The 16606-nt window shown below is 43.1% G+C and overlaps 1 protein-coding gene across 1 annotated transcript in view; it reads right to left on the minus strand.

Moving 5' to 3' along the window:
* Positions 1 to 3645: 3645 nt before the first annotated feature.
* The window catches only part of LOC124798807 (lachesin-like), a 195914-nt gene continuing 182953 nt past the window's right edge, over positions 3646 to 16606 (minus strand). The window contains exons 8-10 of the mRNA XM_047262337.1: positions 14777 to 14947; positions 4610 to 4734; positions 3646 to 3702 (exon numbers count right to left, since the gene is read on the minus strand). Of these exons, the coding sequence (XP_047118293.1) occupies positions 3646 to 3702; positions 4610 to 4734; positions 14777 to 14947 (353 nt within the window). The remainder of the gene's footprint in view (positions 3703 to 4609; positions 4735 to 14776; positions 14948 to 16606) is intronic.

The following is a 16606-nucleotide window of genomic DNA, read 5'->3' on the forward strand; positions in this document are numbered from 1 at the left end:
CACATTTTGAAAGTGGTAAGTAAAGTAACCTTTGAGGAAGTGTTCTTCATGTGATAGTGTATATTCATCAACGTCCTGAAGTCCGCAGCTCGTGCTCTAGTGGCTAGCGTTTCTGTCTCTGGATCACGGACTCCCGGGTTCGATTCCAGGCCGGGTTAGGGATTTTCTCTGCCCAGCGACTGGGTGTTTGTGTTGTCCTCATCATTTCATCAACATCGTCATTCGTGACAGTGGCCAGATTGGACTGTGAAAACAGTTGGACTGTGTAAACATTTGAACTTTGTCTGGGGCTGATGACAGCGCTGTTGAGCACCTCGTAAGTCAAACATCATCACCAACCTGATCTAACTATTTGGCAAAATTACTGAAAAAAGGATCTAGAGTAGAACCAATAACGTAATGACAACATGTGAAAAATATGGTTCAGTTACCTTTAGACACTAAAAGTTACATTTGCTTATAGGTGCCCAAATATTTTTTCATAAGTCTTTCCTTAACTGAGAAACACTGGTCCCAAATAACGATATACACATGTTGTCATGTTAATCTGGTTCCTTGCTTGGTATAGGTTTCCCACGGAATTATATTTCTGAAATAGCTTTCAATTTCTCAAATAGCTTTCAATAGCATTGAACTGATACTTAAATTTGCCATCATATTTGAGAATCTTCCTCCAGCACCGCACTTTAAACACATTAAGCTTCCATTCACCTTCATTTACAGCAGTACTTCGACTGTAGTCACACCAGCCTCAGTTCTACGCCAATGTGTGTCGCCAGTAATTTCTGTTACTAATGAAAATCTCTCTCCTTGTGTACAGCCACAAGGGATTTTAGTTTACAAGAGCCGAATTATTCTCCTAAGGTATCATCTCACGTTTTGATAGAGTATGCATCACTCTTGTTTTTGGTGCCAAACACTGCCTGTCTGTTAGTTTTGATTTTGTCAGCTACTAACGTCTCATTCTTGAGCAAAGGTATTCCCCTGTTTTTTCTGTCGGTCTCGCTCTCACTCAATCGTTGATCATGACTGTCATGCACGGCTCTGCAGCCCATTCGCCATCTTCTTCTCATTTCCCTTATCTCTGTACATAAACGGAAACGCCCAATTGACTGACCCATCATCGCTCGGGCCTAACTCCAAAATTGGAGAGATTATTGATCTTATGCTGTAGGCATTGTTTAGGGAGAGATGTTTGGAAATTCCACCCCTAAGGTGATGAAATAGAGGATTAATTTTTTTTTCTTTCAAATAGTCTCTGTCATGGCAATTTTGTAGCTAGAGCTACGAGAATTGGTATTTGGTTTCGTTCTCATAAATAAAAAAAACATGTTTCAGCAATTTTGGAAATTCAAGCACTAAGTGGCTGAAAGAGTAAGTGAAAATTTTTTAAAAGTAAGTACTAGTAAAGCACTTCTAAAGCAGATTTAAAGCTCAGTCTATGAAAATTGCTTACTGAATTCTATAGAAATGTGTTACGAGATGAAAGTTTCTATGGTAATGTCACCACAAGAACTCAAAAAGCATCTCTACGACTCCAACTTCCAGAATTAGTTTTCCTTCGAAAGTCCACGCAAACGAAGCAGCGGCCTCTGAGCTAGTTTCTTATATAGCATCCAATAAACACTTATTTTTCCATGCCTGCCATTGTTCTTTCTTGCGAGGGAGAACAGAGTTCCTGATCATACTTTTCGTAACACATTTTATCAGGCTTTTTAAAAAAAATTAAAACAGTAAGCAGAAACTTGTCATTGAAGGAGTGGGATTTGAATATGTAATATTTGTCTCATCTGGGCAAAATTGCAATAATATTTTCTTTATTCTTGGCCGATTTCGGCTATAAATTAACAATCTTCAGAAACCGTAACTCTCACTGAACAACGTGAGCACGACATGCGTCTTTATAGTTCGTTTGAATGTATCAACTCCTGTTTCTTAACATCCTAAGGGAAACATGCCCGCTACAGCGTACTTCTGCGCGTTGAACCACCCAAACATGGTCTTTCCAACTGAGCTATCCAGGCAAGGCTCACGACGGACCCTAGTAGCATCACTTTCGCCAACGACTTTTCTCCTGCGATTTGAAGGAAGAAGAGTCGTGAGATGTGCTTGGATAATTCATTCGGTAACTGTAAAATTTTTTCAGCATCATGTATTTGGCTTTCAAAAGAGGCATGTAGAAGAAGACATTGATGTTATAATCTGAGTTATATGAACCAAAAACCATTAACACACACAATTTATTGTTTTATTATTTTCCAGCATTTGGCGCACCGTCTTATAATGCTTTAGCTATTAACGTTTTAAATCCCAGTTTGGGGCCGGCCGCGATGGCCGTGCGGTTTAGGCGCTGCAGTCCGGAACCGTGGGACTGCTACGGTCGCAGGTTCGAATCCTGCCTCGGGCATGGATGTGTGTGATGTCCTTAGGTTAGTTAGGTTTAAGTAGTTCTAAGTTCCAGGGGATTGATGACCTATGATGTTAAGTCCCATAGTGCTCAGAGCCATTTGAGCCCAGCTTGGGAGTAAGGATGTTCCGGAAACGTGGTCTGAGGAATATATTGCTCTAGTCCATTTTAATTTGAACTGAGATATGTATATGTGAAGGAAGCGCATGAGAGCAGCATCACAAGATTCAAAGGTTGGATGCATTATATCTGGAGCTGTCATATTATATTTTGGCTCTGTTCTGTTGTGGTGAGTAATGGGAACCCTTCTGTCAGAGAACAGCTGTATGGATGTGGTCTGTGGCATGTCCTCAGCACTTGGATTAGTGAAAGCTGGAAAACATCAAATTGATTTCTTCGACTCACAGGTGAAGAACTTATTTTCTCATGTGAAAATAAGTTATGAATTTTCAGGGTATAATTAGACAATGCACATTCAGCGTAAAGGAAGTCAGTGATTTCATTGATATGTACGTGTTTTCAGACGATATCGTGTTACCTAAATTTATTATGCAATGACTGCACCCTGTTATACAGACGTGAATACTGTACGGCTTGCTTGTTAAAGAGCTATGCCGGTCAACCTTAGAAACCAGCATGAGTGTTCTTATATGGTTTCTTCAGGTCTGTCATTCTGCTTTTATTTCAGATATAGTGAGGTATGTTCAATAAAAAGTTCTCGGGCTTCTAGCCACGTGAAGTGGATAAAATTTCACAAGCTTTCGACCAAGCGCTCTTTGGCCTTAGACAGTGGTTTGACTGCCAGTGGGCTGCTGTACGAGCTCCCATAACGTAGCTGCCAGCTTTGACGTCGGTGGTGGTCGCCGTATCGCCATATACGGGCATAAGCTGACTCGGTGTTCGATGTGCCCTGGATCACCGGATGCCACGTATGCCCATACGATACGGTGTGCACCAGTGACGTCACAGCCAGTAGTTAGCGTATTTAAGGGAGTACATCAGCACACTGGCAATCAGTCCACTTGACAATGGAGCAAGGAATGCTTGGTCTAATGGCCTTGGCATTTTCACTACCTAACGTGGATTGAAGCCCAAGAACCTTTCCTTCAGTGTTATCGCCGCGATATTCAGCATGCTTAAAGTGAGGTATGTTGTTTGTAGCGATGACACTGATATCTTTATCTGCTGCAATTGCGTTGTAACTGTCTTTTCCCATAAATTTTACATCCTTTGACATGTCACACGCCCAGGAAGAAGACGAGCATGTATTTTGTACGTCTACCACGGCTATTTACCTGAAATAAAACATTGTGATAATGAGTGAAAAGACAAAAGAGTTGCTAGAGTGCTTCCCCCAAGTGGCAAAACTTGTAAGTTCGGGGCTCAGTCCAGCAACGTCTTACCTGCCAGGAAAATTCACTACTATATTTTACCGGAACACCGGCACCACAATTCTTTAATTAGAGAAGGATCCCTTATGCTGCAGAACAGGCAAAGAATTGAGTGAAACAGAAAAAAAGAAAGTGTTTGGAAATTAAGAAATGGCTCTGAGCACTATGGGACTCAACATCTATGGTCATCAGTCCCCTAGAACTAATTAAACCTAACTAACCTAAGGACAGCACACAACACCCAGCCATCACGAGGCAGAGAAAATCCCTGACCCCGCCGGGAATCGAACCCGGGAACCCGAGCGTGGGAAGCGAGAACGCTACCGCACGACCACGAGATGCGGGCGGAAATTAAGAGTTGATAAACCAGTTAATAAAGAAAGTAGATGGAATGGAGAAATAGTCGTATTCTTTCGGCACTTCATTTACTGCTAAGTGCCTTTTGTGCTGAAAAGTGTCATCGAAATGTAAGTAACATGCCATTTTTACGAGAGAGACTTGAAATTCTGTTTCGGAAGGAACACCGATAACCTTCCCCTCCTCGGAGATAATCCAAAGTTGCTTGATGAGAGGATTATAGGTATTCACATAAACAACACAGTGAATCTGACATGCTAAATGTACAAAATAAGACTTTTGAGAAATTAGTTAGGGACGCTAATGATAGCGAAAAACTTAAGCACGCTGATGGTTATATTATCAGAGGCCCTATACGTGATACATAAAGTAATGCGCACTGGCTCGCACCTGCGGTGGCGGGCGGCGGCGGCTGCTGGTGGTCCCTGGCCGGCCCCAGCGTGGCAGGGGCGGCGGGGGCGGCACCGGCGCCGGGGGCGTAGCCGCCGTCCAGGTCGAGCTCCTCCTCCGCGGAGCCGTACTGGTCCACGTATTCGTCCCGCTCGTACGGGTAGACGCGCCTCGTCGGACCCGGGATCTCTGCAACGTGAGCACAGCGGGTGTCACTCAGCATATTCCGGTCACCTCAGGCTTCCACTATATTTGCTCTTCTCATATCAACTACCTCAACTCCGTTCTAGACAGACCTAGGGATTATCTGTTTTCGCTCTTCTAGGGCGTACACAAACTAAAACTGACCCGGAAGAGGTTTCATTCACGTTGAGATGTTCATTGGTTTGCTATTTTCTATTAGTATTTTATCTAGATACAACAAGAGACCGAATGTTGCACATGAATTGGCGTGAATATAGCACATAATGTTTCGACTTACACTACTGGCCATTAAAATTGTTACACCAAGAAGAGATGCAGATGATATACGGGTATTCATTGGACAAATATATTGTACTAGAACAGACATGTGATTACGTTTTCACGCAATTTGGGTAAATAGATCCTGAGAAATCAGTACCCAGAACAACCACCTCTGGCCGTAATAACGGCCTTTGTACGCCTGGGCATTGAGTCAAACAGAGCTTGGATGGCGTGTACAGGTACAGCTGCCCATGCAGCTTCAACACGATACCACACTTCATCAGTGACTGGCATATTGTGACGAGCCAGTTGCTCGGCCCCCATTGAACAGACGTTTTCAATTGGTGAGAATCTGGAGAATGTGCTGGCCAGGGTAGCAGTCGAACATTTTCTGTATATAGAAAGACCCGTACAGGACCTGCAACATGCGGTCGTGCATTATCCTGCTGAAATGTAGGGTTTCGCAGGGATCGAATGAAGGGTAGAGCCACGGCTCGTAACACATCTGAAATATAACGTCCACTGCTGAAAGTGCCGTCTATGCGAACAAGAGGTGACCGAGACGTGTAACCAATGGCAGCCCATACCATCACGCCGGGTGATACGCCAGTATGGCGGTGACGAATACACGCTTGCAATGTGCGTTCACCGCGATGTCGCCAATCACGGATGCGACCATCATGATGCTGTAAATTGAACCCGGATTCATCCGAAAAATGACGTTTTTGCCATTCGTGCACCCAGGTTCGTAGTCGGGTACACCATCGCAGGCGCTCCTGTCTGTGATGCAGCGTCAAGGTCTCCGAGCTGATAGTCCATGCTGCTGCAAACGTCGTCGAACTGTTCGTGCAGATGGTTGTTGTCTTGGAAAGGTCCCCATCTGTTGACTCAGGGATCGAGGCGTGGCTCCACGATCCGTTACAGCCATGGGGATAAGATGCCTGTCATCTCGACTGCTAGTGATACGAGGCCGTTGGGATCCAGCACGGCATTCTGTATTACCCTCCTGAACCCACCGATTCCATGCTCTGCTAACAGTCATTGGAACTCGACCAAAGCGAGCAGCAATGTCGCGATACGATAAACCGCAATCGCGATAGGCTACAATGCGACTTTTATCGAAGTCGGAAACGTGATGGTACACATTTCTCGTCCTTGCACGAGGCATCACAACAACATTTCACCAGGTAACGCCGATCAACTGCTGTTTGTGTATGAGAAATCGGTTTGAAACTTTACTTACGTCAGCACGTTGTAGGTGTCGCCACCGGCGCCAACCTAGTGTGAATGCTCTGAAAAGCTAATCATTTGCATATCACAGCATCTTCTTCCTATCGGGTAAATTTCACGTCTATTGCACGTCGTCTTCGTGGTGTAGCAATTTTAATGGCCAGTAGTGTAATTTCAAATGTTGTAGTATAACTAAGCATTATGAGATTTAACGGGAATAAAATATATACATAAAATATATACATAAACGAAAGAAGGAAACTTTTCTAAACAAGAAAAAAAATGTCTTTTTATTCCATTTGGCAATCTGGCGCACAGATGTATGTTCATCTGGAATCCAGATTGCACATGCTACTAGTCTGCTACACTATGCTGCGCTGCTGGATCAAAAATGTTGTAATTTATAATTCAGAACTACACTTCTAGACAACGCTACACCTCAGAGCACTACACTACACTGCACTGAACAACACTACTGTACTTCGTATTAACCAAGCTAGATTTATCATTAGTCAGGCCCGGCACACTGAGGTACGACTCAGGATTCTCAGGGACTGTGCAGCTTTTGTCACTTAAAGTGCAGAGATGTGGTTGTCAGGGTCTCACGAAATCCTTCCTCGTCTTCCCCGACGCACACCTCCTCACTGTTTCCGGAAGGTTGTTGCAGGTGGATGTCTTGCCGACTTGCGTCTCGTTGGCATGATATATAGCCACTTCTTGCTTGTCTCTCAAAGATGTAGGCTTGCAATTCATAACCTGACATTTTAGCTGTCAGTGAGTTTAGCTTATGCCACATATCCTCATTAGTTATTACGTTATAGTCTGTTGTATTACCGAAGATGTTCCTGTCCTGGGCTGTAACATCTTGTCTAATAGGACACTCGCAGACGATGCAGTCCGGGGTACCGTATGCTCCACATTCTCAAGTGTCTGTGAAGCGTTGCCGTATTTTCAGTAAGTAGCTGGGTTGTGTACCAAGTCTGGACAGGCAGTTTGTAGCTCCTTTCGTCAGAAGAAAATATAACATTCTTGGTCGTTCCTTTATGTTAGGAAGGAACTAGCACGTTCTCCTCCGTGTTTCTTCCCTGTCCCAGATTTCTTGCCATTCGCAATCAATGCAAACCTTTATTTCTGCATTCGATGGGGCTCTCCTGTCCAATATCTGATTTACTTTTATCATATTCGCCCTTCTTGAGCCGATATTGTGCATCTGTCTGTCTTACTACTAAGTCTATAGCCAGCAAGCCTCGTATTGGCGTTCTTCTATACGCGCCAGTAAGGCGCAGGAGTCTCTTTTCTTTGTTCGCCGTAGAGCCTGGACCGTCTTTACCTTTCTCTCTCTCTACGCCCAAATGCTCGACTCGTAGCCCACAATAGCAATTAAGATTCTTTGTGATAGCTGAAAACATCTTTGGCCAGTAGTTGCTGTTTTGTTTAGGATTTTACTGCCCCATGTGGATGAAAGTTTTGGGTTGCGTCAATATTTATATCAAGGTACTGTAAACTTCCTTTCTTTTAACAGGCTGATTATTTATTCTGATTGTTGGATTTCTTGTTCTAGATAATTTACATTCAGTAACACGTAAACGGTTTTGTGTGCTTCTATCGTTAGTTTCTTTCCTACACGCCAGATACAAAGTACTTCTAGAACTACTCTACTACTATTCTCCGATTTCGCAATTAGCTGGTAGGTCCTATAATCATCAGATAGTCTGTGTAGGCGATGCCTGCTCTGGAACCGGTTTAATAATACCTTTGTGCCGATATTCCAGAACTCTTCACCACGAACACAGCCCTGTGGGCAGTCTTTGGTGACGTTTTTAACAATTTTCTGTGCGTGACTTTTTAATTACACCTCCACGTCTGTGCAGTAATCTTGTAGGGTGTTATAGAGACTCCAGGGGCAGTCCATATCTTTCAGTCATTTGAGCAGGGCAGGTCACCATAAATTATCAAACGCCACGGCTATATCAGTCATTAGGCCTGTAAGGCACTTGTCGTCTGAGGTGTTCACAATGTCTATTGCGAGATTTAAGGCATCCTCTATGGAGTTACCTTTCCCGAATCCGAACTGCAGGGCATCATGCCTACTACCTGTCTGTGGTTCCTCAGGGAGCACCACAGAATCTTTTCCTGTACTGCGGCTGGAGCATTCACCAAACAAATCGACCTGTAAGAAGATTTCGGTTCTCTTGGGTCTTCTGTCCTTTTTTTTTTTTAGTTTAGTGATATTCGGGATATTCCAAATTTTAGGCACTTGTCCTTGCAAAAGACATTCGTTTAGTAGCACTGTCATATATGGTATAATTTGGTCCACTAGCTTGTGTCACACTTTTTCCATTTATTCTATCAGGACCTGGGGCTTTCTTCTTATTTAACTTCATTATTCCTAGCCCCATTTCTTCGGGCCAACTGGAATCACAACACTATTCTTCAAATGCCGCTCTAGCAGTTCAGAGAGAAGCTGCTGATGGTACTGTGTCTTCCATTTCGTATATTCCGGCTACAGAGTTCTGAGTAGGTACTGTAATGATGTCTCCCAGTCTGTCCTCAACTTGCCGTCGCATCGTTTCAGGTTTGATAGTACAGTGGATGATCCAAGCTTGTTTATTGCAGGTTTGCGTGGAAATCCCCAAACATCTGATAGCATTTTGTCCCTAGCGCAGGCTTTCTAATTTTCTACTTGTTTGGTGTAGTAGCTCCTTATGTTGCTGTCTGACTTTTCGTTAGAAATTCAGCCTTCTTTTTCATTCTGTTTCCCCTAAGGGTCTCTATTAATATCTTCTCGCCTGCCTTCCTCTGCGCCTTAAAGATTGTATTGCGGGACTCTAAACGCTTTTGATTTCTTAACCAATATTGGGGTCGCCTTCTTTTACGCTGTCTGCCACGCTGGCACTAATTCGTCGCCTTTGGCTTCAACATCAAATCCACCTCCTTGCAGTGATTGTAACTTGAATTCTGCCTTTAACAGTTCCCAGATTTTATAGTGCTCGTATTGGACATTAGCGTCTAAGACATTATCTGCGTCTCTAATTGTGAATTTGATTATGGTCACTTGTCAGTAAGACAAGCAAATCTCAATTTACATCATATCCCATGACTGTGGATGATATAAGTTGGGTTACCTATCTTAACGTCCATGAAACATTTTCTGTCAGTTTTGTTTCGCTCTTCCTGTATATAACAAGAGCTGATCATACTTTGTCGGGAGGTACCATTCAGGGAGAGAAAGATTCTAACAGGAGGATGAAAATCCCCTGATCTTCCACGTATGTGGTGTTGATAAAATGGGAATATGTGATAGACAAAAGAGGAGTAATTGAAGGACCAGGTTTATCTGTTACTTCTCTGAGAGAAAGGTACTCGCGTCAAATATTCGCGCCAGTCATCCGGTGTGGTATGAAAGTCGGAGAATCGTGGTGATACTATTGATTCGCATTTATGCGAGGTATTCTAAGGAGGTTGCTTACATGGTCTTGAATTTTGATCTTTTATTTTGATCGTTCATCTAAATTACTTAAATAAATAGATACACATACTGATGAGCAAACAAATTGTCAACACTGTCCACCGCGACGTTAGATGCCGCCAGGTGGCGTTGCGAGCATGTGACACGGTAAAAAAGTATGTATGTGCAGCAGACACGTAGCAAAGATATAGTCTGTGTATGAGGAAATCCATTGAGATAAGTGTCTTTGACAAAAGGCAGATTATTATTACGCATAGCCGGTGAACGAGTATTTCGAAAACGGCGAAGATGGTCGAATGTTCACATGCTCCTATCGTGTACGTCTACGGAAAGACGTAGAAGGACAGTGAAATACAGCTAGGCGCTAAATAGTTGAATGTCCATGACGATTCACAGAACGTAGGGTTCGGAGGCATGTCTGCTCTGTGAAGTAGCATGATTGTGATCTATGGCATCCCTGCCGAAAGAGCACAGTGTTGGGGCACGCACAACTGTTTATTGTACATTGTTGAAAATTGAGCTCCACAGCAGACCGGTCCACTAAGTGTTGACATGTTGAGCCAACGTTATCGTCGGTTGCGATTGCAGTGGACCCTTCAATCAATGGAACCGTGTCAGCCCTCCGGCTGAATTACGGTTTTGCTACACTATGTCGCTAGTCGTCTCGACAAACGCCGCCATCGAGATCGAGGTGAACAGCGGCTCGAAACGTGCAGACTACTGCCACGGACGCAGGCTGCTGGGAGAAGTATTATGCTACCGGGGACATTCGCCTGCGCTTGCATGGGACCTGTGGTAGTAATCGAAGACACGCTGACAGCTGCGAACTACCTGCATCCCTTCATGCTTGGTGTCTGCCCCGACGGCGAAATCATCAATCAGCAATATAACCCAGAACCGTGCTCCAATGGTTTGAGAAGCATTATAGTGAATTGACGTTGATGTTTTGGGGACCTAATTCGCCTGATGTAAATCCTATGGAACCCATCTGTTTGCTATCGGGCGCCATTACCGCCTACGCAGATCTCAGCGGCCAGTTTAGCGAATTACATGACCTGTGCGTTGACATCTAGTGGCACATACCTCCACAAACCTACCAACAAACTGTCGGATCCCTGATACGCAATATCGGTGATGTATTTTGTTTTAAACACTGACAAACAAGCTATTAAGCAGGTGGTCATAATGTTTTGGCTCGTGAGTATATTTTACAAATGAGTGACGCACGCTTGAACAGCGGCTTGTTTAGTCAGTGCGAGAGCGACTGTACCTCTGGAAGATGGAACGATGAAACCAAAATTTCGCAAACTATCTTGTCGCGACATGTTTATATGTTAGACACGAATCGAACTGTTAGTTCAATTATATATTGGTTTTCAGAGTGCTGGTAGTTTTACATGAATGGTGTGTGTAAAGAATGTGGTCTATAAATTGAACATCGAAGTGATTTAATGAAAAGGAAGCAAGATTTCCTCATGCATGTCATTGACCTCGTGAGGAAGATGATGGGAAGGGGCGAGGAAGGGAAGGAGTAGGAGAGAGGGGAGGTAGACTCTTCACCAAGACGCGTTAATGATTATATCTACGCCACTAAAACGTACGAAACCGTTTTATTAGGCGGTGTAAATTACGTGCGTTGTGTTGGGGAAAAACTGAGCAGTTGTCAGTTGGGGGATATTATTCTACTGCATTTTGAAGACCTTAAAAAGACTATAAAATTTTTGAATGAGCTACAGCATATTTCTGTTGCTGCTATTTCTGGCTATTTGGAATGAATGGTTGCTGCCACTTAGTTTGGATTTCGTAACACAGGGAAACGATGATCCATGCATGATTATATACATATTTGTTATTTGAACTGTATAATTTGTTTGTAGTACTACATTATGTGATCAAAAATATCCGGACACCCCTAAAAACATCCCTTTTCATATCAGGTGCATTCTGCTGCCATCTACTGCCGGGCACTCCACATTAGCGGCCTCAGTAGTTATTAGATATCGTGAGAGAGCAGAATGGGACGCTCCACGGAATTTACATACTTCAAACATGGTCAGGTGATTAGGTGTCACTTGTGTCATATGTCTGTATGCGAGATTTCCACATTCGTAAACATCCCTAGGTCCACTGTTTCCGATGAGATAGTGAAGTGGAAACGTTAAAGGACACGTACAGCACAAAAGCGTACAGGCCGACCGCGTCTGTTGACTGACAGACACCGCCGACATTTGAAGAGGGTCGTAACGTGTAATAGGCAGATATCTATCCAGACCATCACCCAGGAATTCCAAACTGCATCAGGATCCACTGCAAGTACTATGACAGTTAGGCGGGAGGTGAGAGAACTTGGATTTTATGGTCGAGCGGCTGCTCATAAGCCACACATCACGCCTCTAAATGCCAAACGACGCCTCGCTTAGTGTAATAAGTGTAAACATTGGTCCATTGAGCAGTGGAAAAACGTTGCGTGGAGTGACGAATCGCTGTACACACTGTGGCGATCCGATGGCAGGGTGTGGGTATGGCGAGTGCTCGGTGAACGTCATCTGCCAGCGTGTGTAGTGCCAACAGTAAAACTCGGCCGTGGTGGCGTTATGGTATGATTTTCATGGAGGGGGCTCAACCCCTTGTTGTTTTGCGTGGCACTATCACAGCACAGGCCTACATTGATGTTTTAAGTACCTTTTTGCTTCACACTATTGAAGAGCAACTCGGGATGGCGACTCCATCTGTCATCGAGCACCTGTGCACATCGCACTGCCTGTGGCGGAGTGGTTATACGACAGTAACATCCCTGTAATGGGCTGGCCTGTACAGAGTCCTCACCTGAATCCAATAAAACACCTTTGGGATGTTTTTGAACGGTGACTTGGTGGCAGGCCACACCGACCGACATCGATACCTCTCCTCAGTGCAGCACTCCGTGAAGAATGGGCTGCCATTTCCCGAGAAACCTCCCACCACATGACTGAACGTATGCCTGTGAGAGTGGAAGCTGTCATCAAGGCTAAGGGTGGGCCAACACAATACTGAATTCCAGTATTGCCGATGGATGGCTCCACAAATTTGTAAGTTATTTTAAGCCAGGCGTCCGGATACTTTAGATCTCATAGTGTATACAGCTATGTTTTACTAACAAGCCAGTCCAAGTAGTAAAAAATCTGATTTTAAATGAGTGTTGTAGTGGTCTTCAGTCCGAAGACTTATGATGCGGATACCCAAGCTAGTCTGTTCAAATCTCATAATACCCGCATAACTTCTTCAAATTACACCCGCTGCCTACTACAGCGAAGTTTGTATCTCCATTTATTTCTGCTACGCGAATTTCCCTCCAGTTGACGACATCTTCGTGCCTGAGGATGTGATGTGTGAATGAATCCCTTTATTTAGTCAAGATGCGTGATAATTCATTTTCTCCCTATCTACCCGTCTAATCTTCAGCATTCATCTGCACCACCACATTTAAAACGCTTCTGCTCTTCTCTTGTCTGAAAGCTTTGTCGTTCTTGTTTCATTTTCGTGCAAGCCTAATCTAGATAAATACCCTGAGAAAATATTTTCTTGTTATACCTTATTCTCTCTAATTCGGCCATTGTAAGTTATTGTTTAGGTTAAGTATACCACATCTAGAGTATGATTTACTAATCTCAGCCGGCCGCGGTGGTCTCGCGGTTAAGGCGCTCAGTCCGGAACCGCGCGACTGCTACGGTCGCAGGTTCGAATCCTGCCTCGGGCATGGATGTGTGTGATGTCCTTAGGTTAGTTAGGTTTAAGTAGTTCTAAGTTCTAGGGGACTGATGACCACAGAAGTTAAGTCCCATAGTGCTCAGAGCCATTTGAACCATTTGAACTAATCTCATTGTTTCAGCGTCGTTTGATTTACTTCGGCTACATTCATTTATCATTGTTTTCTGTTGTGAAGTTGCTATCATAACATGTTTATGAGACAATACACATGATCACACGATCTTTCAAATCCGTCGTCGTCTCTGACAGTCTTTCTACTTCGTCACCAAAATAGAAAGATTTACATTCTTCTCCCTTCTTTCTAATTTCTCCTCGGTTTACTTTACAGCTTATTCAATATACAGACATCCGGCATATGCTACAAACCTGTCTCCCTTCTCAACTATTGCTTCCCTTTCATCTCATTCGACTCTTAAAACTACATTCTGGTTGTTGTTCCAGTTAAACGTAACGTTTCGATCCATGCATTAGATTCCTGGTTACTTCAAAAACTTAGATCTTCCAGTCAGTAGTCTCAAAAGATTACCCGTTACACCTACTTAATTATGTGGTTAACACCATCTTCTCATCTGAAGAGAGGTCCTGTACTTCCTCCAACCATACTTCACTAAGTCCCATTCTCTCTAATCATCCATTTCTCTCGGTAAAGATTATCAGCGCACACTCCGCTGCAGAGTGAAAATCTCATTCTGGAAACATCTAGTGGTTAATTGTGCGTTACACAGGGTTGTCCACATAGGATAATAAATACAGTGCCTGTCTTCAGGTGTCTGGCTGTTTAGGATTTTTATTATTGTTACCGTGTTGCTTTTGCACGAATCTAACAAATCTGTGACCAATCCCACTTCCTTCTTTGCAAGAGGGCTAAACAGAAAGTTGTATCTATAACCTGGAAAAAAATGAAATTCACCGACTGATTTGCTGCTGGTTTGCCGATGCTAGTCGGTTGTTCTGGAAAATGTAAATCAGTATTGCAGGCCATCGCTAAAAACGTTAAAAGGAAATTTATCGAGGCTGTGGAGTCCGTCCACAAAAAAATTTATGAAATAAAATATTTACATTAAAACTAGAGAGGCAAGAACATAATTTCTGCCCTTCCAACAAAGCTCTCTGCGTCCATCCTCAAGCGAAACCCAGAATCGGGACACTAACTTCGTTTGAACCGCTATACTACAGTACTTGCGTTAACTCGCATCGTTGTACTGCTTGCTCAGGTATTAATCAGTGTATAGTGAGTATGTCTACCTACAGACTGCATAAATAAATAATGCGGAGCGCAGCCTCGCGTGTACTGAACACAGCCGTATGGCAGACACTCACCGTAGAGACGTATGCTGGACTCCACCTCCCCCAGTGAGTTCTTGGCGACGCAGCGGTAGGAGCCCAGGTCCTTCTCCTGGAAGTTGCGCACCACCAGCACCATCCTGGTCTCGAACATGGACTTGCTCACCGTCTTCACCTCGTACTTCTCGCTGGAGATCAGCATCTCTCCTGTGAGGACACACACTTTTAAATCACTCCGAAAAACACACGTTTCATTGTTTATTCATTTATAGTTTTATTTAGCCTGACCAGAATAGAAATTTCCGGACTTCATCCCACAGGGTACCAGGAAATACACGTTTCAAAAACGATTACTAAACGTTGTTTATCAAGTTGCTAAATTTCCCAACGTACTTGTGGCTCAGTTAATTTTAAGTGGAAGCCCACAGAAAAAATGGAGAAAGTTATATTTGTACATTTATCAGGAGAGGAAATATAAACATTCAATAACACAAAGAAATACTTAAATGACTCTAATCGAGTGCAATCGATGTAACTGTGATGCCAAATTTAATTTCTGTAAAGTAAGTATATTAGAAAAAATAATAGCTGAGAATATATGACAAAAAGACAAAACTTGGAAATAAAGTACATCTTCATGACGGAAAGAACGTGCCAAAACCAATAATTCTGGTAAGCTTTCTTTTCGTCTTTGTGTTTTTTATCTGACATATGGCTAGGGTAGGTTTTGTTGATAGTCCGTGCATATTTCTTCAGTTTCGCCTATCTTCATTTCCTCTCTTTTCGCTTTCTTGAATAAAATGTAACATTTCTGAACTTGTGAACCTGGTCTTCCTTACCAAATGCTTTAATTTCATTTGTAATTTCTAACTTATCTTTTTCAGATATATTTTGGTAAAGCTTTTCATTCAAACTTTTAAAATCTGCCTGAAATTTTTCACATGTTGAGCAGATATCAGAATGCGGATGCCCAAGTGATAAGTTAAAGTTCCTGTTAAAGATTTTCCGGTATGGTTCAAATGGTTTTAAGCACTATGGGACTTAACATCTGAGGACATCAGTCCCCTAGACTTAGAACTATTTAAACGTAACTAACCTAAGGACATCACACACATCCATGCCCGAGGCAGGACTCGAACCTACGACCGTAGCAGCAGCGCGGTTCCGGACTGAAGCGCCTAGAACCACTCGGCCACAGCAGCCGGCTTTTCCGGTATGTGTCATATACAACAGGACGTTGATGGTATTTTTCTTTATAAAAATTATGCCATTTCTTTATTGATAGTTCTTCTGGAAGGATAATAGTGTCTGTCTTTCCCTTGCATAGTGGCTATTTCTTCTCTTAAATGGATCTATGTGGTTTATAACGGCTGCCTCCTTTTATTTGGATAGTTTCAAAACATGGGTAGCATGCATGTCTCTCTTGTCTTCGTGTAGTTCCTCTATCCTTCATACTCGTTTGTACTGCATGCATTTTGTGCTTTGTTATTCCATGCAAAGCAATGAACATCTTTCGGCAAACAGGAATTTCACTCATTGTAACATTTTGTTTGATTTTGACAATGTTTCGGAAAGAGCAATCTCTGACATTAGCATCACCATGCTTAGGCCTTCTTTGACCAGTTAATGTCACTGAAATTAAGCTGATTAAATGACTGATCATTCCAGGAGCTGTTCTCACCCGTGTGGTTTCATTTGTTTGAAACATTCAGACAGTGAGCATTTACAGTCACTGCCTAACTCATGAGGCATTGACCTAAGGTCCCTACAAACATTTCTCTTTCTGCCATTAAGTTTACTCTATTTCTAACAGATTGGTTAACAGATGGCGTCTCACCTTCATTTCGTGACGAACCACACAAGTTA

The sequence above is a fragment of the Schistocerca piceifrons genome, chromosome 5 (genome assembly GCF_021461385.2).
Source record: "Schistocerca piceifrons isolate TAMUIC-IGC-003096 chromosome 5, iqSchPice1.1, whole genome shotgun sequence".
Classification (NCBI taxonomy): Eukaryota; Metazoa; Arthropoda; class Insecta; order Orthoptera; family Acrididae; genus Schistocerca; species Schistocerca piceifrons.